This window comes from Manis javanica, chromosome 2, assembly GCF_040802235.1.
Source record: "Manis javanica isolate MJ-LG chromosome 2, MJ_LKY, whole genome shotgun sequence".
NCBI classification, from domain to species: Eukaryota; Metazoa; Chordata; class Mammalia; order Pholidota; family Manidae; genus Manis; species Manis javanica.
In genome coordinates, this window is record NC_133157.1 from 19,618,155 (window position 1) to 19,638,783 (window position 20,629).

The 20,629-nt window shown below is 44.4% G+C and overlaps 2 protein-coding genes across 8 annotated transcripts; one reads left to right on the top strand and one right to left on the bottom strand.

Moving 5' to 3' along the window:
- Window positions 1-739: 739 nt before the first annotated feature.
- Window positions 740-15,279, bottom strand: C2H9orf43 (chromosome 2 C9orf43 homolog). Of its 7 annotated transcripts, none has more exons than XM_017648774.3 (14): window positions 14,811-15,278; window positions 13,155-13,350; window positions 12,905-13,055; window positions 10,535-10,592; window positions 8,852-8,952; window positions 7,575-7,641; window positions 6,173-6,345; window positions 5,384-5,534; window positions 4,959-5,019; window positions 4,607-4,674; window positions 4,297-4,384; window positions 2,163-2,236; window positions 1,438-1,504; window positions 740-1,231 (listed from the first exon to the last, which is right to left on the bottom strand). In XM_017648774.3, exons 2-14 carry the CDS (start codon window positions 13,303-13,305, stop codon window positions 1,005-1,007), a joined length of 1,437 nt encoding a protein of 478 aa, XP_017504263.3. In that variant the 5' UTR covers window positions 13,306-13,350; window positions 14,811-15,278; the 3' UTR covers window positions 740-1,004. The 7 variants fall into 7 exon arrangements, with proteins under 7 accessions (XP_017504263.3, XP_017504262.3, XP_073081932.1 ...); XM_017648773.3 differs by having other exon boundaries at window positions 13,155-13,353; XM_073225831.1 differs by having other exon boundaries at window positions 13,155-13,353; window positions 14,689-15,278.
- Window positions 15,272-17,869, top strand: POLE3 (DNA polymerase epsilon 3, accessory subunit). Its single transcript, XM_017648778.3, has 4 exons — window positions 15,272-15,505; window positions 15,597-15,682; window positions 15,945-16,063; window positions 16,325-17,869. Exons 1-4 carry the CDS (start codon window positions 15,440-15,442, stop codon window positions 16,495-16,497), a joined length of 444 nt encoding a protein of 147 aa, XP_017504267.1. The 5' UTR covers window positions 15,272-15,439; the 3' UTR covers window positions 16,498-17,869.
- Window positions 17,870-20,629: the final 2,760 nt, after the last annotated feature.

Here is a 20,629-nt window from a genome sequence, read left to right on the forward strand (position 1 = left end):
CCCCAGCTCCAAAACAAAGGGCTCTCTTCCTAGGAAGGACAGAATGTCATCATTTCTCCTGCCCACTGTGGTTGAGGCTAAGTACAGACAATAGGTGGGGGCCCTCTTCCACCCAGCTCCCACTTGTGGGAAGGAGGCTCGACTTTGGGTGCAGCGCTGCATCATGCTGGGGCCCCAAGGGCCTTGCCCTGGCTCATGGGACATGGAGCCCAGGGCAAGGACCTTTATTGTCCACATCTAAGATACTGGGTATGTGAAAGTCTCATTATGTTAGCCTCTTTACTTTAATGTAATTTTGAAATTTTTCTGTATTAAAAAGTTTCAGAAAAATTTGAAAAAAAAGTCCTTCCAAAAGCCCAAGGTCTCCTGAGATACTGAAACACTGAGTCTTTATGGAGCACCACTGAAACTTTCCCACACTCAGAAACTTAGAAACTGGGGCTTTAGACTCTTATAGGTTAATATGCATCCCATACCACATACACAGGAATACGTACACACACAACACAATGAATGGTATCTGATAATGATGCAGATGCCATCCCAAAAGAAACCATTTTCAGAGAATGAGAGTTTCCTCTCTCATTCTAGGAACACACTAGGGGATCCCACAGGCCAAATTCATCTTCCTACAACTGTAAACCTTTCAAGAGTTTCAGAAGAAAGATAAAACTAATCCAGAAAACAGATACCAAGAAACCTTTCTTCCCTCCACCCAGAAACAGAATGAGTCTTCTGATTAAGCAACAGCTGTGTTTAATCACCCAAAATTATTCTGGCCCAGATGGAAGAAAAACATTTTAAGTTTAAAAAGGGTGGGACTTTTTTCCCCTCACTTATTTTAGAGGCAAGTAGAAATGAATGAAGAATACAGAATCCCTATGGTCAGGCCCTGATAAAGGTTTCAGGGAGAAGTTCCTTTATGCCCTTATGTCCAGGGTCACACGTGTCAGGATTCCAAGTACCCTGTTCTGGAATAAGACTGCCCCAGTGATGTCTTCTGCCTATGCCTCCATGGACTCTTCAGTCTGTGACCCAGAGGTTTGGTTCCCTTCATCCTCATCATGAGTGGCCTGAAGAATCCTCAGGAGTTTGAGCTCAGGGTTCCAGGTGGCTCTAGATATAATGGCTGAATGGTCCTTTGGGGTCTCCTTTTGGGCTTCCAGTACAACATCCATCTGAGCACTGATGTCCCCCTCATTGGTGGGTTCTGTCATGGATAATTCAGGATCTAAAAGAAGGTCCAGTCATTAATTGCACCTGTGGCTTTCTTCCACATAACTGTGACAAACAGAGAACAGGAAAGGAATGGCTGGGTGTCTTTAGGACCCTTCTGAGGGAAGGGGATGTGTCCCCCAGGGAGGTGAACCATCTGGTCAACAGAGGCTCAGCAATCTGTCTCAGTCACTTACTAAGGTTCCTCCATACAGTACTTACTCTCTTCAGTGGGACAGGAATCCAGGTGGTCCTCAGAGTCATCCCTATGTGGTCTCTCATTGGAATCCTGAAATTCATTAGCATAAGTATGAGGACACTTGAATGAAGACTTCAGGAAACAAAGGATTTTTCTAAAAGTTGCTTTTCTTAGAAAAATTAATAACTAAGACATGACAAAATGCCATCTCTTGAGACTGAAAAGAGGAGCTTTTATCATACATTCTTTGCTCTCCAGGCTGACCAGATGAAACCAGAACCCACTTTTCCCCATTCCCAAAAGTCAACTAAGTATGACTGCCTCCAAAGGTGGCTGCCAACAATTCCTGCCATTCCTGTATGAGCACACCATCCCCTCCACCAAGAGATGAGCTTGATTTCCTCTCCTCCAAAATCTGGGCTACACTTGTGACTTTTCACCAATAAGATGTGGCAGAACTGACACTGTTCCAGCCCCAGGCCCATCCTCAAGGAGTGCTTTCCTGAGATTACTACGCTGTCAGGAAGCCCAAACAAGCCACATGAAGAGGTGTGCCCCGTGGAAGAGAACTGAGGGAATGCGGCCAACAGCCCCAGCCCAACCTCCGGGTGGATACAGCTGCATGAGCAACACAAGCAAGACCAAAAAAACTGTCCAGCTAGCCCCCAGAATCACGAGAAATCACCAACCACCATGGTCTCCACTGGGGTGGTTTGCTGCACAGTGAGCGGTAACTGAACGCTCTCACCTGTTTCAAGGTGAGGCCTCCTGTGCTCCTCCGCTGCTGCCTGTCACCTTCCCGAACAGGGAGAGCTGTGCGACCTAGTGACCACAAAGTCAAGTCAATTCTCTTCTCACTGGTATTTCATATCCCATTGTTGGGCTTCTAGTTGATCCCTAGTCTATAAGTGACTCCCCATCCAAGACAAGACAGGACCTTAAACACAGGTAAAAGGGAGTGAGGCCTTCTGAGTTCTATTTGTGATTCTGTTCACCTGGGACTGTGACCACATCAGAGATTAAGGTAAAGTATGTATTAAAAGACCCAGGATTCCTCCAAGAAAGCTAAGGGGCAAGTACCTGTGTATCATAACTGCAACAGAAACTCCAACTCTACCCTTCCAGTTTGTGAATATTCCTCTTACCCTCTTGTGCCATCCTTAAAGTACTCGTGGGCTTCTGAAAACAAAACCCCTCCCACAAAAAGCTCTAGTTCTATGATTCTTTTGCATCAGCTGTTTCTCCAACTAGTCCCTAAATGCATTCATTCTTTCCTTTCTCAGTCTTTCTCTAAATGAATATCTTTCAAATTGCCACCAGAGATACTACACTATAGAACTTCCTTGCTTAACACTTCCATTGGCTCCCTACCAGCACTAGCTCTCTGTGTCACCTGAGCTGCACACTGGAAGCACTGGGGATTCTAAAAAACACACTGAGATTCTGACTTAATAGGTCTTGGTGACAGCCTGGGTATTAGGGTCTAAAAGTATGCAGTGCAGTCAAGGCGGCACATGGCTCATGGGGATGATAAAGGTCAAACTATCCAAGCCCCTACCTACCTGTTCGGCCTGATTTACCACCCTCCCTTAAATAACTAACTCCACGGCCACAGTGGACTACTCAGTGTTCCCTGAGCAGCCATGCTCCTCCAAGATGCCTTTGCACAGGCTCTTGTCATTTCCAGGAATTCTCCTCCACATCATGAAAACTCTCACACATATTCCACAGCCAATGCAAAATTCATCCCATCCATAAGGCCTTTCTCTGTTCCACAAGGCCTCTCAGTGAGGAGAGGCCAGTGCTCTAAGAACATAATGCAAAAGGGCACTCCAGCCACCCAGGAGAAACTGCTCCTATTGGAGGCATCAGGAAGAGGGACAGAAGGCACGGGAATGGAATTCAGGCAAGGACTGATCACTCCGGATGGGATGCTAACCTTGGACAAGTCACCTCCTGCCCTGGGCTGCAGTCCTGGTTCTGCCTACCTCACAGGAGAGGTCAGGAAACTTCTTAGATCCTCAAGTTAAGTATATGACAGCTCAGCGGAATTGGAAATAAACCAAGAGAGCAGCATATTTCTCAGGGAACATTTCACCCAAGCCCTCCCAGCACCTCAGGACTGGAGAGTGAATTCTGATGATGAAACAGTTATTTTCATACTATAGTCAGCACTGTCCAGACTGAGTAGGGCAGAAGAATCTTCTAAGGTTTAGTGGGATTCTTTCTCCCTCCCTCCCGTTCTTCACTCAAGCTGGAAAATGTCAGAGGACCAGGGTAAGTATATCCTTCAGCTCAGGTGTGACAAGGACTCCAAAAGCAAGGCTACCCATTCTCCTCTCTGGCACAAACACTACAGGAAAAGGATTGCCTGGCAAGGAGTATCTACCTGTCTTCTGGATGGGACTAGATAGTGTGCTGATCTTAATCTGAGGCTCCAGGGACTTCCACCTGCGGCTGGGAGGCAGAAGGCCCTGAGCCCTGCTTCCTCAGAACTCTCTTGGGGCTCTTATGAGGGCCCCCGGTTCTTCCCTGCCTCCTTGGGCAGTGGGCCCTCAGGGGTCTTCTCCTCAGTGACCTGGCCTTGCACTTCATCCTCAAGCTGCTCTGCCTTTTGTCAGGTAGGACCTGAGGAAAACTGACTCCGACTCATGCCTGTGGTCCTCTCCCCAGTCTCCACGTGAGGCAAACATCTGGCCCAGCCTGCTTGCTTAGTACATGCTTGAGGGAGGGGTGATGCACGGCAGACCAACCAAACCGAAGCACTCCAAGGAGAATTCCGAGTGCCTGACAAAGGCAGGCTCCTAAGTGACAAACACAGCATTTCCTGCCCTCAGCTACCTCCTGGGATTCCATCAGCCCCAAACCCACAGTCTCCTTACCATGGCATGGGTCATAAACCAGGGTACTTGAACGTTTATGCAAAGTGTTCTGGCTCCCTGGATCACTCTTGGATTTCTTTTTAGTCTCCTGAAACCCACATGAGGAGGAAATGAATCACGACTTTTGGAATCAATGAAAACTTTTCAGAAGGAGTCTAAAAGAAGGAAGCTAGTGTCTCCACCCAGAGGAGCTGTGCATCTATTACCAGACAGAACAGGGAGAATCGCACCTCTCAGGGACCTTCCTGTTCAGGCCGCACCCATCACGCCAGGCCCAGCGAGTCCCAGGGCTCCCCCGCTGCCCCCCTACCTGTTTCTTAGCAGGTGTTTTCACCTTCCTCTGTTGCTGCAGCTGACACTGCTGAGGCTTCCTGCGACCTGGGGGCCAGACAGCCAGCTCAGTCCTCTCCCCTGACTGCTCCCCGACCCCCGGGAGTTTGCAGTGCCCTGCTCCCCAATGGCAACACTCTGTCTCAGATGAGGACCAGCCCAGGGGGTGGGGATGGCAGGATGCCTCCTGGAATTGTGGTTTTCCGAGTTCTGAGTGTGAGCCTCTATGCCTGTGGCCACAAATACAACTGAACTGGGACCCAGATGAGGTATGAAGAATGGGAGCAGAGGGGAAACGGTACCTGGAGATCTAGCAACACCAGAAAATTTACCTTCTGTATTCAGGTTATAATGTAATTTCCTCACATGCTCAGGGTATCTCAGTGCTGGTCTCTGGGGAACACAAGAAGAAAAGCTCTACTGTAGGTCTTCCCTTTTCCCAAACTGTATCCCCAAATGCATTTATCCACCTAGTCAACGAGCACTTTCTGAGCACCCAGTGTGTGTGGCATTGTACCAGGGGCTCTAGAGGGAAAAGGTGTGGGAACAAAGGGCCGAAGAAAGGGGGGACGTTGCTCTCCTCAAATCCCTCCCCATGTTTGTGTTGGCCTACATACAGCCCAGCCCTTCTGGGGGGCCTGGGTCCAGTATGGAAGGAAAGAAGAGACAGAAGAAACAGTCAATTCTTCCAGTCTTGGTGAGAGATGAGTTTGAATTTGCGTCTAGACATCTTTCTCCAAGGCTCCCTCGCTCTTACTTGCAGGGTGAGGCGGTGTACAGATAAAAACATCTTAGCAGAAATGGCGCTGTCAGGTCGGCTCCTTCCCAGGGGAAGTTTCTTTTTCATCATGGCCAGTTGTGTCTTCATCTTCAGACAAGGCATGGTTTTCCCTTCACCCGGCAAAAGGCTGAGAGGAACAGAGACAGCCAGTCAGCAACAGGAGAAAGATGAGAAGGGCTCCAAAGGGAAGGAATTTCCAGTCTAGGCCTGACAAGGCCTGTACCTTCGGGTGTTCATTCAGGAACAGCTTTCAGATGTAACTATGATATTTACAGCTGTATGGAGTTAAGTGTTTACCACACATCAGGTTCGTGTCCCTCACATCCTTACAACACCCCAGGTACCTTAACAACACTGTTATCCCTGTTTATTTAGTGTAAAGAGGCTAAATAAATTACCAAAATTCACAAAGCCAGTTAATTTCAATACAAAATTCAAAGGCTGTCTCACTCCAAACCACATAGCCATTCTGCCTTCCACTTACCCATAACTCACCTATAAAGTAAGCATGTCTACTCCTATGGACCGTTAAACAAGAGAATGTATGTAATGTGCCCTTGAGCACAGGGCCTGACAGGTGGTCAGCACTTGATAAATGGTGGTGCTTACTGTCGTCATTGCATATCTGTTAAATCCAAGAACCAAGTGAACAAGTAAGGCGACAGCTTCTACCCCATCCCCCACACTTGGAAAAACACACTGCTTCAACCCCCTTCCGCTTCAAAGAGAAGCCTCTGGCTTTCCTTAGGCTTACATGATACTTACTCTTTCAACAGAACTTGAGGTAACACATCAAAGTGGTTCCACGAAGATATGGATTCCGGATGTAGTTGCTCAGACACGTGTACTGGGGAAGGCGGAGGCACAGGCATCCCGGAAAGTCTCCGTGGTGTTTCTGTGTTCTGCTTTCTGGGCAGAACCAGAGATGACTTGCCTTTCTGGAAAAGAAACAACGAAAAGAACTCCCTGAAGCCCTCTCTTCAATGCCGCTTCTTCCCCTCAGAATTCCAGGCTCCCAGCACAACCCCAGCACACAAAACTCCTGGTTTCCAGACCTACTCCAGGAGCAGTCCTACCCCTCTGCACTATGAGGGCCACCACAGGCTCCCCGTGGCTTCCCGACCCTATACTGCTGAATTCGGATCACACAGGGATTAGTTGCTTTGTTTTTTCCCAAAAAGGTTATTAATTTATATGCTGAACAAACTGAGCAAATATTTATCGCCCAACTATGTGCCAGGGACAGGGCTAGGGCTGGGGATTCAGCAATGAACAAAGTGGACCAAGGCACCCCTCTCATGGACCCAGCAACCTTCTAGCTCTGTGACTTATCCAAGACTACATTGACCCAGTACATGGCAGAATTAGAAGTCGAGGTCTGCTAGAACTCCTCATCCATTGAAATTCTATTCCCATCACACTGGGAATTAGTTTTTAGTTGACCACAAATTACCCTGAATACCCAACAGTTCCTCCTAATATCTCTTTAAGGTACCTTTCACCTTCCTATAGGGAGAAGGTAGGGAAAGAGAGTCTCCAACTAGAAGATGACTTGGTAATTATTTCCTAGAGTGATTTTCTTTTGCAGATTTTCTTTTGCAGCAGTAGCCCTCCAGAAGGGTGTGAGGCCACAAGTGAAAGACAAAAAAAGAAGAAACAGCAAAAGCCCCAGAAGGCTCCTCAGGAGAATGGGATGGAAGAGGACCCATCTGTCTGTTTCTCTAAGCTCAGGAAAAAGAAATCTTTTTCCAAGGAGAAGTTTAGTAGTGATCTTGAAGAGATAGTTGTCAATTAGGAGTCTTCCCTCGAGGAAAAAATCTCCCTCCAAAGGAGAACCAGGTAGTGGCCCCGAAGAGGCAGGAAATAGGAATGTCCCCAAGAAAGAGGATACTGTCTTCCAAGGAGGAGCCACTCAGCAGGGGACCTGCAGAGGCTGCTGGCACCAAGAGCAGCAGCTCCAAGAGAAAGGAAAAATTGCAAAAACAATCCCAGGAAGATTAGATTGGACATTTCCCTGGTGGGGCATAACCCATGGTGATATTTCAACCCTACCTCACCCCCTAATTCCAATAAAAACAAACTTACAAGAAAAAAAAAGAGGGAAGGTATCTGAAAGGAAAACAAAAACTCTACAGAGAAATACTATAATTTGGCCAAACATACTTACCACTATAAATTCCATTCTTTTCTTCTTCCCATCCTGGCAGGGAACAATATGCTTCTTCTCACCTGGACTTGAAATAAGAATAAACACAATGTATTCCCAGACATCTTAAACAAAAGCACCACAAATATTTGTGAATGAAGACAATGAAGATTTCTATCCTCTGTTGAGCACTCAAAGATGGCTGATTGAGGGCCCAGAGGCTGCTAAAAACAATACCCACCATCCACACATCTAAATTAGGTTCCCCACCATTCTCTCATACAACCCAGTTATTACTTTCATAGCATTATTCCAAGTGAACAATTATATACTTAAGTGTGGTGATGTCTGTAATATCTGAATCGCCATAGGACTCCGGGAGGATAGGGACCAAAGTCTCTCTGGTCCTCCACTGAATTTTCACTGCTCAGCACAGAGGAGGTGCTCAAATATTTCTTGCTCTGCTGTCTTCCTCCTCCTTCTTGCCTGGAACATGGGTATGATGGCTGGAGCTCTAGCAAGTCAACTTAGACCTTAAAGGTCCCCCTGAAGCATCGTAGAAGATAGAGGTCATGGGCTAAGGATGATGGCCCAAAAAGCTAGGAGGAGATCTGGTTTCTGGTTTCTAACGGAGCTGACATTCTAACCCTGGCCCACCTACCTCTGTGCTTCATGTGCATTTGTTGGCACTATATATATATTCATATACACATACATACACAAAAGCATATATAGAGACACTCACATGATTGTTTTTTTAAAAAGAAATTCTCAAGTCTCATCATCTCTAAACAGTCACTTAACAAGATCTGAAAGCCTCAGCAGTCACAAAAGAAAAACTAAACACTTTCTTCCAATGATTGCCAGTATTAGCATGCCTTTGGACCTTTGCCAAATAATCTTTGTCTCACTCAGCTTTGTACACAAGTTCTACATGCTTCATTTTGTACCACTATGCTAGGCCTTGGGGTTGAGACCAAAGATTCAAGTGCTTCACTGTTAAGTTTTTTCACCAGTTGCTGATAGCTAATAAAAAACTGAGAGTCAGAAAGCATTTGTTTCTCAGCCAAACTCACAAATACATTCAGTCATATCTTGTATGCTATTTACTGCCATGCAGAATTTGATGTAGAGAAGTCCCACAGCATGAATCCCAAAGTCATTAAGGTAGAATTCCAGAGTAACAAGAGGGAAGGGAAGGGTGGTTTTAAAGGGATCACAAAAAGGCCTGCAGAGGCCAGTAGGGACTTGTAGGACACAAGAGTTCAAGACCCCTGAGTTAGAGACGTGACAGTTACCTCACATGCTTCTCTGGTTCTTCTGGGATCCAGATTACAACAGTATTTCTAACATCCTGAGGGCAGGGAAGTTGTGTCTCATTCAAATTCAGCACTGAAAGCTAAGAGAAAGATGTAAGGCCTACGATGGCCTCAAAGGGCCCGCTCCTGATGGTATTCAGTACCAGACTCAGGACTGAAGAACCATGCTAATCTCAGAAGGGATCAAAGAGACATTTTTCCATGCCCAAAACATCTTCATAACAACCCCCAAGAAGCCGGGCATTGTACAGGTACTGGGCAAGAGTGAGCATTTGTACGTGGATAGCCTCCCCTGTCTCCCTGTGACATAAGGGTGACATTTCACAACTCCCAACCCCTTCCCTATGAGTATACCTTGGGGCTCACCTAAGAGAACACTAGTCACTCTGCTCACTTCACTCCAAAGACTTAGACCCCTGCAGATCATGCAATACAAGAGGGGGCAGGGAGGGAATTGGGAGAGACTAAAGCAAGTTTCTACCTTTACAAGCTGTCTACAATTATAGGCATCTACATAAAAATCATAACTCTTTCCACATCTAGCTATTTAGTATACTAGAGCAAGAGTGTTCAAGGAAACCTTATAAACCATCTAGTCCATATCCCTGGTGGGATTCAGGCAGAAGGAAAAAACTATTAAAAAATAAGGTTGGCCCTGTGCAAAAGAACTGATTGGGTTAGGGGACAGGAGGAACTTCTTTGTGCTGTGAACCTTTTTATGCTTTAGAACCTGAATTTAGAATCATGTGCATGTATTATCTTCAAATAGTACATTTAAACTAATTTAATCTAGCCTTCTTCAAAAAGGTAAGTGATTTGTTCATTCATCCATTCAAACCCATCTACCTTCTCTTAGTCCCTTACACTCTCTACCACATGACATAAAAAAGTGAAGTATCCCATGAAAATATAAAAGGCAGGAGGATTACAAACAATAGTAAATCTGCCTTTATTGCAGATAAGCAGAAGGGTTCTTCTTCCTAAACTCTAATTTACTTCTTTCCCTAACTAGCTATGTGCTTTAGCAAATCACGTGTTATCTGGTCCTCAATTTCCTCAACTGTAAGATAGATGAGACAGACCATAGTACTGTTCTTCGAATGGCAATTGCAACTTATTCCTAGGTGATAAAATCAAATTTTGTGAATTGCAACCTACATTGTTTAAAAATGAAATAAAATAGGACATGATAGAAAAATATCACAGTACCTCAGCCATAGTTAACATAAGGATTATTCCATGTTTTGTTGTAAAATGTATTTCTTACCATAGCGCATAGCTAAAAAAAGTTTGAAGGTCATCAGAGTGGATGTACTTAAAGCCCACTTTAGGTTTGACATTCCAGCATTCTAATTTCCCTGTATTATGAGATTCCAGTGTTTACTAAGTAACTGAACATGTTCCATGCAGGACTGAGACAGAGACAGGAAATTCTATACCAAACTGCCACAAGTCAATCCTGCTTGTATCTAGGTTTTCTGGAAACAGTACAGCACATAGAGGCATTAGCATAGAGCCCAGTACATATTAGATACTTATCATCATCATCATCATATCATTATTCAGGTTATAGTCTTCCCGAATGTTAAATAAAGGTAAATATTTATTTCCACTAGTAAAGAGAAAATGCTGAGGAAGTACCTTTTCTAATCTGTGACTTACTTTAGGAGATCTATTAGTACAGTTGATTATATTTTTTTCAGGTAAATTCTTCTGAGGCCTAAAAAATGAGAGTTTCCAAACATGAGACAAAGACACAAGCCTTATTGGGATGATGAAGTTAGTATTATGAGGAAAAACCTTCTACTTACCTACAGAAAACCATGGGCATAATGCTTACTGAATAGAGGGTCTCAACAGCTCCTTAGTTTTGTTTGTTTTTCCTGGAAGAGCTCCTGAACAGACATTGCATGTTGCAAATACTTCACAACTATTTGTTACATCAAACTGAATTCATAGTCTATGTCTATGTCTCTCTCTCTCTCTCTCTCTCTCTCTCTCTCTCTCCTACTAGTTACATCTCCATCAATAAAAGCTTATGAAGTACCCTTGATGTAGATATTCAAAAACATGTTAAATAAACAAAACCTGGACATACATAGAATATTTTTCAGCCTTAAACAAGGAATAAAATTCTGATACTTGCTACAACATAGATGAACCTCGAAAACATCATGCTAGGTGAAATAAGCTAAAGACAGGAGGACAAATATTGTATAATTTCACTTATATGAGGCACCTAGAATGCACAAATTCAGAGAGACAAAAGTAGAATAGAGATTACCAGGGGCTGGAGGGAGGAAGGAATGAGGGGTTATTATTTAATAGGTACAGAGTTTCTGTTTGAAATGATGAAGTTCTAGAAATGGACAGTGGTGATAGGTATACAACATTGTGAATGTACTTAATGTCACCATATGGTGCACTTAAAAATGGTTAAAATGGTAAATTTTGTTATGTATATTTATCGCAACAAAAAAAGAAAATCATCCCATTACATTTTCATATTACCTGCTATTTTATTTATTTTTTAAAAAACATGCTAAATGTATGTTGAAAGAATATTGCAGAGGTGTAAAACAAAGATCCAACTCCTTGGCCTCATTTATGAAGTCCTATGTGATGTGGGTCCCGCTTTTACTCCAGCTTCCAAGCCTCATCTTTGACCACTCTCCCATTCCTGTTCTGTGTTCTAGACACAATGAACTATTTTCCTGATCCCTAAAGAATTTCCTCTTGCCTCCATGCCTTTGCATATGCTGTTTCTGTAGTCTAGAATGCTCTTTCTGTCCACCTCCCACCTGCAGCCCCACTTCACTAGACTGTTCTCATTTCAGGTGTAGGCACAGATGCCGCCTGTACAGAAGACGGTTCCCTGGGTTAGGAACCCCTCCTGTGGGATCCCACACACCCAAGGAGCACTTGTTTCACCGCACTCCTCACACTGAATGGCTCACCTCCCCAACGAGGCTGAAATCCCCTTGGGGGTTAAGACTGTCCCCAAATGTCCAACAAAGTGACTCCCACTAAAACACATTTGTGAATTCAGTGAGTGACGGAATGAATGATGTCATAGTCTTTGCCTTCATAAGCTCTGACTGAGAGAAGCCAGGGTTCAAGTCCTAGAAAAACAGAAAGTCATCTTATCCTTTCCTATGCTATCTTGAGCCTAACAGAATCATCAAGGGCTGCTTAAATTGAACAGGAGGAAAAAAAACCACTACAAAGGCCACCACTAGTGCTTTGATTCCAGGCAACAGGGTCTTTGGATTTAAGTCTGTTTTCCATAGATACCAGTCGCTCAGCTTCCTATATCAGCAATCACTAACCAGCTGCCTTAAACTTTGAAGGAGAGTCAAAAGGAAATTACAGCACCTGCCTTTGAGAGCTTAGAAATAGTTTCATACCTAAAAATAAAGGAGAAAAAGACAGCATGTGTGGAGACAGCTTTCTGATGACCTATAGAATCTGATGAGATCCCCTTATGGGCTAAATTGTGCCTCCTACCCCCACCCCACCAAACTCTTAGGTTGAAATTCTAACTCTCACTACCTCAGAATTTGACTATTTGGAAATAGGGTCTATTTGGAAATTAAGGTAAAATGAGATTACAAAGTTGGGCCCTAACCCAGCACGACTGGTCTGCTTATAAGAAGAGGAGACACACACAGAGGAAGACAGTACTAAGACACAGGAAGAAGACAGCTACCTACAAGCCAAGAAGCACTCAGAAGAAAACAATTCAGCCAGAACCTTAACCTTAGACTTCTAAGAAATAAATTTCTGTTAAGCCACAGTCTATGGTACTTTGTGACAGAAACACTAGAAAACTAACACACACACCCATTTTAACCAACTCCTACAACATAAATAAGAAGGATTTCTTTTTGTTTCCCATTGCCTAAAATAACTACTTCTTTAACCGATTTGGTTTTATTTTTTAATCCAGGTTACTCACAGTCATGGGTAAAGGAAGCCAACCCAAAATACTGAGATAGTAAGCTCTTAAAGGAAGATTCCATGATAATTTACCTGCCTTGAAATTTGGAGTCAAACTTTGAACCTCGAGACAATAAAGAGCGAGACTTGGTGAAGGAAAATCCTGATAAATGATGATGAGCAGGTCTCTTGGCCCGGAAGCAGGAATTTGAGATGTTTACAATGGTGAGCACTGGGAGTTTGACTGAGAAAGCAAACCAAAAGAAAACAGGTAACCTGTCAAGGGAGCCAAACAAATAATTCAAGTATCTTGTAAGGTAAGGGATAGGGCTGGCCAATTCACCTTCAGCATCCAGAGGAGTTTTACAAGGGGTGCCCAGGATTCGAGGGTGGCCCCTCTCAATCCGGCGAATAGTTGCCCAACATTGTGGATGCTGACAAACAGCCAAGTCACAAGTGGTTTCATCCCACTGGCTTTCATCTGGCAAGTCCATGGCTATAGTGGTTCAGGACAAAAGCCAATCTTGAAGCTTTCCAGCCTTCTGGAGAAACAACCACCACATATTAGGGAGTACTATACATTACCCATGCAGACCAAATATTAATTTGGACTCAAAGCATAAAATAGTTTCACTAAACCCGTATAGGTAAATGGTGGTCACAGAGTAACTAAGAACTGAGTACAAGTAAGTATAAAAACATCTCAGTGTGAAGTACAGCGGCAAGAGTTTGGGAGCAGACTGACTTCAGAGGGTCTCCTAACTGGCCATCTAACAGCTAAGAGACCTGGGACTTAGCCAGTTTGAGTTTGAGTTTTCTCAACTACAAAATGAAGATAAGCCTATTTCACAGGCTCATTACAGGTAAATTACTTAATGGGTACTAAAAAGTCTGGCATATAGCTCAAAGTATTAGCATCCTTTCCTTTTCTCCTTCATAGTCATTAGCATCTCTCTCAGCCTATTTCTTTATATAATGCAAGCAAGGGGAAATCCCTAAGTAGGACTGCAGAAGCGTTAAATGAGATAGTGTACTTTATGTATGATGATATCCAATAGGTGCTTGACAAATATTATCATCTTTCTCGCTCTAGCAGTGTTTTTGGCAACCTGATCCCTAATAACTTTTTAAGGACAGTGTCTATTTTTTCTTCCTTTTACTCACTTATTGACTACCAAATACATGAAGGGACTTGTTATGGGCCTAGAGAACAGTAATTAACAAAATAATTCCCTGTTTTAAAGAGCTTTTATAATTCAGACCAAAGATACCGAACTATTGGCCTGCAATTGCACCTGGCCCATGTCTTGTTCTGTTTGGCCTGTACTTTGAGCTATTATTTTAAATGGAATTAGTCCATACTGTCCAGATTTCTGGCTCCTCTTAAAGATCAAAACACCTGACAACACGGAGCCCAATTCCAACCAGACAGCAACTAGCTGGAGCAGAGCATCTCCTGACATTTTTAACCAGGTCTGCTCTACCCAAGTGGAAAGTCTCCCACCAAACCCCATAGCCTCTGAGTTAAAAGAGATTTTGGTTCCCGTTTATCATCGCGTTTGCTGTTGTTTTTCTCAAAATAAGTATTTCTCTGTACTTATGTCTTCATTAAAATTGGGGAAACCAAAGGTAACTTGAGGAAGCATGTTTCAAGAAAAAAGTTTTAATACTCAAGAGTGAGGACAATTTCTACCTATGTAATAAGAAAACGATACAACTTTAAAAAGCCACTACAAAACCATGATTGGGAGAGATGAAGGACGAACAATTCAATTAACTAAAAAATAAAAAATAATGTAACAGGGTTTATTAGTGATTGCGAATGTAATGCTGCGTTCTTCTTACATTCGCAGCTTGTTGCAGTTTTATTACCTGACCTGCCCGGGTTGAGCCCCGAGGTCTAGTCACGCCCATCTCTCGCCATCATTACCGCTGTGCTCGCAAGTAGATTGCGTTAAAAAATTCTACTTCAAAGAGTTATTCTTAATACAATTATTACAGAGTTAGGAAGGGTGACATCAGCCTTCTTAACATCAGCTCCGATACAGCAGGAAACAGAGTCCCTCCTTCACTTCGGAAAAGAGAAAACGGGAGAAACTGCCCTCAGAAAGTCATGTTTCCGCTGAAACAAAGCCGACGTCCAAACCGTTAGAAAGCCGAAGCCCACTAGGAAATCGCCCACCAAGCCCCGCCTCTCACGCGAAGGGCCCCGCCCAGCCGGCTCACTCCAAACTTTCTCCCACGCCAGGCTGCGGCGCAGAGCACTATGGGGAAGGGACGGAAGCTTCAGTGAGCCATAACTAATTCGGTGAGAAAGGTGAGGTGATAGCGTGAGGCAGGGAAACAAGCCTGGGGCGGACCGCCGGGTGCTGGTGAGGCCGGACGGAAGTCTCGGCAGGCCAAAACCATAGTGGCTTGGAAAGTCTGGATTCACCGACGACTGGAGGAGAGTAAGACGGGGCTGGAGGAGGTGGGAGAATATGGCCGCGGGGCACTGTGGGATAGTGTGGACAACGTGGGGCGGGACGGAAGCCTAGTTGGGTCAGCCCGTGGCGACGCGGGAAGTCTGGACGCCGTAGTGTCCTGAAGAGGAACCCTGGGGCGGAGGCACGGCCCCCGGCGGCGGCAATGGCAGAGAGGCCCGAGGACCTAAACCTGCCCAATGCCGTCATCACCAGGATCATCAAGGAGGCGGTGAGCAGGGGACGGGCCAGGGGCGGACCAGCGGGCGGAGGGGAAGCAGGTCCTGGGCCCGCAGCTTTGCTAACCCCCGGTCTTGTCACAGCTCCCGGACGGTGTCAACATTTCCAAGGAGGCCCGGAGCGCCATCTCCCGCGCTGCCAGCGTCTTCGTGCTGTACGCCACATCCTGGTGAGGCGGGCTAAGCTAGCCAGAGGTGCAGATAGACCCCCGGCCCTGAGTTCGTGGGCTGGAACCCACAAACCCCAATAATGGTGTCCTACACCAGTGGAGGGAGCTTCACAATCCTTAACCAATTCCTGCAGTGTGTCACAAAAACCCACGCATCTAAGACGTAGACTCTCCCATTATATATCTGGGTGATCCTTTTCCTACTCCATACGCAGAAAGTGGGGTTCTGACAGCCTCTGATATTCCTTAACTTTTTTTTCAGTGCCAACAACTTTGCCATGAAAGGAAAACGCAAGACACTTAACGCCACTGATGTGCTCGCAGCCATGGAGGAGATGGAGTTCCAGCGGTTCATTACCCCATTAAAAGAAGCTTTGGAAGGTAACGATTCTTTTTTCTCAGCCAAGTATAAGAGGTTCTTCCTGTGTGCCCTGCTCACCTGGTTCTGAGTCTTTCTCAACTTGGGCCCCTTAAGTCCAATAAGCAAGTATTGGATATGACTCAGAACCAGTTCATAAGGCACCACCTCAGGTCTCTTCTGTTCCTTTTCCTTCTGTGTCTCAGCTTTTCAGTTATACAATAGAATTAGCTGCTGCAGTCTGGTTTAGCCCTGCCTCCTAATCTTCTCCTTCCTCCTTACAGCATATAGGAGGGAGCAGAAAGGCAAGAAGGAAGCTTCAGAACAAAAGAAGAAGGACAAAGACAAAAAACCAGATTCGGAAGAACAAGACAAGAGCAGGGATGAGGACAATGATGAAGAGGAGGAAAGGCTGGAGGAAGAAGAACAGAATGAGGAGGAGGACGTGGACAACTGAATAGAGTGGGGAGACTGGCACCTTGGAAGGTACCACTCTGAAATGTGGTACCCGTTTGTGAGAACCTTTTCCCTGCTGGTCGGAGTAGTCATAGGCAGAAGAGCCTGACATTGAAGTAAAGACTGGAATGATCATCAAAACCAGTGCTTCCCAGACTCAGAGCATCTAAGTAGCAGAATCCTGTTTTGCTTAATCAGTCTTAAGGTTATGTAACTTGTAGGCAAAAGAGATTCTGAACAGCTAATTTAGTTAGTCAATATGATCTCTCTTGTTTACTTATATATATGGGTAGGCAGTTTTTGATCCCCAGTTCCCTCTCACCCCCACCTCCAAAAAAGTAATCACTTCCATGCTGCTTCCTTGTTCCAGATCACAGAAGCAGTCAAGGCTCAGGAAAAATTGAGGCTTTGATCATGGTCAGCTTGTTTAATTGTACAGTATTTGGCAATACTATCACAAGTCATCAGAATGGCTTAGCTTTAGGAAACTAGTAAAAGGCTGTGGGAGAATAATGAAATCTGTTCTGTTGTCTCTTCACTTGACAGTAACATTAACAGACCCACTTGGCTTGGAGCCCACCCTTCTGTATTGCCTAAAGGGATTTGATCTGCTGGGGTGGCTGCACTCTGGGCAAATACGCTTTTAAGTCAGCAATGTAAAGTTGAAATAAGTGCCAGTGTCTTCCTCTTACAAAACAAGTGATAAAGTCTTAGATGTACCTCACTGCCTGTCACTGTATAGCTTTAGAATTTATCATCTCCTGGAAGGCATAAAATTTCAGGCTTTTTCTTCATAGAGTCCATTTCCCAGGCTTGTGATTATGACTTCATTCTTCCACTTAATGACAAGTTCCAAGCTTTATTTTTTCTAGGCACAACTTTCTCCATCTGTGCTTCTTCCTTCCTGTCCCTCCTGTGTTCCCCATTCCACTTTCTCTCCCCCTCCTTTTCACAATTCTACCAATCCAGGAACTTATATGATAACCTAAATATTCCAGTGTGTGGGTTCCTTAGATTTCTTAATTCTAATCTCATGTCTTAGAAATGATTTTGTAAACCTCTCAACCTTAAGGGAAATCTGATGGTGCTCAGGAATCTAATTTGCCTCAAAACCATCCCCTGTAACTGCTTCAAAGATACCTCTGTCGAACTTTTTTTTTTCTCTTTCCATTTGGTGCTCCAAGCACTTACATATTTGTCTCTAAGTTGAGGGCTTGGAGGTTGCCAGGTAGTGAAGTATAGTTTGATATTGTTGACTTGTTACATGAATTCAATAAAAAGTTTGTTGATAAATGAGTGAAGAATATTGAGAAAATCATAATGCTGTGTACAAATAAATAACATTCATATTAAAAGTGATGACTCCTGTTTCATCCTGCTTGTTTATAGTGTGTATTTGAGGAGGACCCACCGATCATACCCTGTACAGTATTTGGGATGTAGACTAGACCAGACCTTTGTAAACACGGGATCCTGCACCACCTTGGGTGACCAGCAGATGCTGCTTCTTCACAGGCAAGGGCACAGCTCTTCAACCATGAGCTTCAACCAGAACTTTCCATGGCTCTGCTGGGCACCTTATACATGGTAGATGCTCAACAACTCCAAACATTCACTGAGTCCCTGCTGTGTCTGGCACTGTTATAAATGCTTTCAAGTATTAACTCTTAAACCATATGAAGGAGTACTATTATCACCATAATCTCAACCACAACACTGTATTACCTCTCTAATCTATACATTTCAAATCATAAATTCATAACATTTCAAAAAGATACAACCACAGTAGTCATTAGAACCAGTGGCTTTTTCCTTCACAGCAGAAACATCCTTAATTCCCATGAGCAACACTCAGCTAATCCCTGAAATACCATCTGGACTCTTGGCCTCTTTTGAACTCAGCTTCCTGCCTCTTCTCTGCTTCCCCTAGCTTCCCTTGTGTACTGCTTGCCAAGTGGATCTTCCTGGAACACTGCTATGTTACAGCCCCTCACTGCTTCCTAGTAAATCAAATCCATACTTAAACCTGTGATTCAAAGCCTGCTTAAAGAGGGCTCACTTTACCATCTTTTCTAATCTGGTTCTATTTCAACAAAAGGCTCCAGTCAAGAATGAATCACCAAAAGAACTCTCCTTCCACACGGCTTTAGTTCTTACCAAACTTTGACTACCTTAGCAAAATGTTTGCTGAGAGGGGGGACTATGACTTAAAACTACAGAATTTAAGAACTGTGAGGAATCTTTGAGGTCATCTGCCAGTTTTTCCCAGCCACACCTCTTACCATTTCTTTATTATCTAGATTTTGAAGTTTCCTTACTAGGCTTGTTACTGGGTGGTAGATTGTGGAATTGCTCAGTTCTTGTGGTCTGCCAGGAAAGAATTCAGTGGAGACGCCTGTGATGGTGCCTGCCTTCAAGTCGAACAGTCCGGAAGTGGAGGCGTGGAGCTGAATGAATATACAAATCACTCTGAGAGGACGCCCCACGTTGGATGCCAGATGTAGTGTGCCGCACATTTTCTTTGGGTTAAATGAAAGAACAAAACAGACAGACCGACAGTGGCTGCAGCCCCGATGTGGCACAGCACCTTTATTTTTATACTGCCTTTCTCGGACCTCAGCCAAGTGCTATACTCATCTTTACCCTTCTCAGGGGGGGCAGGCCAGAGCACCTTGTTGATTTTCTTAGAAGCTGCCTGGTAAGCAGGGGTGGTGTTTTCACACGTCCTCAAGGTCTCTCTATTTTCAGAGTGAGGCGTCTTGGCTCGTCTTCGAGGACAAGATATGTTTTTGTGGGCAAATAACTTCCAAGGACTGCACCAGTTGTTCTCAAACTGGTGCTTTCCCGTGCTGCGTTCAGACGTGGGGGAAGGTGCTTTCCCATTCTGCCTTCAGACATGTGAGAAGACAAAGGCCGTCCCCTACACGCCTGATAGAGGGTTAAAGCTGCAAAGGAATTTTTTATGTAGCAAAGCAAAAGGAAAATACGTTCAAGAGACACTGACCCTGAGGGTGGGTAAAGACCTGCTGAGTTTTACACTGTGTCCTTGATGGAGGTTTATTTGGTTTCCTCCCTCTCATTTTGTCATTCTTATATCATCCTTTGGATTTGTCTTGCTTCCTCTCCTTCAGCCTCTTTGTGCAAGTTTGTGATCATTTTTCCCATGAGTGCCTAAGAGAAACCCATGGTGGGGCCAAAACCATCATGTAAATTATATACTATTATGATGGCCTCAGGGTTATTAGTGACAAGGTCTTCTTTAAGTGTGTATGCTCTAAAATCAAGAAGGTCCCAGTGACCCGTATTTTTACTTATCAGTTTGTGCTGAACCTAAAAAGGGATTGGCCTAAGGAAACAGGGGGGCCTCTGGATGGACACAGGGTGGCCTGTCTCCCCCTTTCTCCCCTCCTTCTCACATCTTACTGCCTACTCTTTTCTTTTTTGATAGACACTCTTATGAAGGTTTCACATGAAAAAACACTGTGGTTACTACATTTACCCATATTGTCAAGTCCCGACCCATACCCCGATGCGTCACTATCCATCAGTGTAGTAAGATGCCACAGATCCACTATGTGCCTTCTCTGTGCTACACTGTTCTCCCCGTGATCCCCCACACCATGTGTACTAAACATAATACCCCTGAAACCCTTCTCCCTCCCTCCCCACCCACCCTCCCACACCCCTCCCCTTTGGTAACCACTAGTACCTTCTTGGAGTCTCTGAGTCTGCTGCTATTTTGTTCCTTCAGTTTTGCTTCATTGTTATACTCCACAAATGAGGGAAATCATTTCACATTTGTCTTTCTCCACCTCTAACTGCCTACTCTTAACAAACTAAGGTAATATTTCTCACCCTTTTTTTTTACCCATAGCCCTTCATGCCTAGACATTCTGATCTGGATTTGGATGGTGGGAAGGTCACCATCTTTACCCATGCAAAATTACTTTTGCAGCCCAAACTATTTTTACAAATTGAAGTTGAAGCTCATCAGAGAGAACTGACTTGCTCAAGATCTTACCACTGATTTATGAAAGCACAGAGCTGTTCCAGTGGCCCATGGCCTTGTTTGTATTTATTTTTTTCTAATAAGATTTCTATGCTGAAACAATTTTAGATATACAGAAAAACTG

Bases quoted from the DNA above. Each gene is read 5' to 3' on its own strand.
- C2H9orf43 (XM_017648774.3), bottom strand. From the start codon at position 13,305: ATGGACTTGCCAGATGAAAGCCAGTGGGATGAAACCACTTGTGACTTG. The intron at 8,953-10,534 runs GTAAGTCACAGA...TCTTTCTCTTAG, and splicing joins GTACTAATAGATCTCCTAAA to CTTTCAGTGCTGAATTTGAA. The intron at 7,642-8,851 runs GTAACTGTCACG...TCTTATTTCAAG, and splicing joins GAACCAGAGAAGCATGTGAG to TCCAGGTGAGAAGAAGCATA.
- POLE3 (XM_017648778.3), top strand. From the start codon at position 15,440: ATGGCAGAGAGGCCCGAGGACCTAAACCTGCCCAATGCCGTCATCACC. The intron at 15,683-15,944 runs GTGAGGCGGGCT...CTTTTTTTTCAG, and splicing joins GTGCTGTACGCCACATCCTG to TGCCAACAACTTTGCCATGA. The intron at 16,064-16,324 runs GTAACGATTCTT...TCCTCCTTACAG, and splicing joins ATTAAAAGAAGCTTTGGAAG to CATATAGGAGGGAGCAGAAA.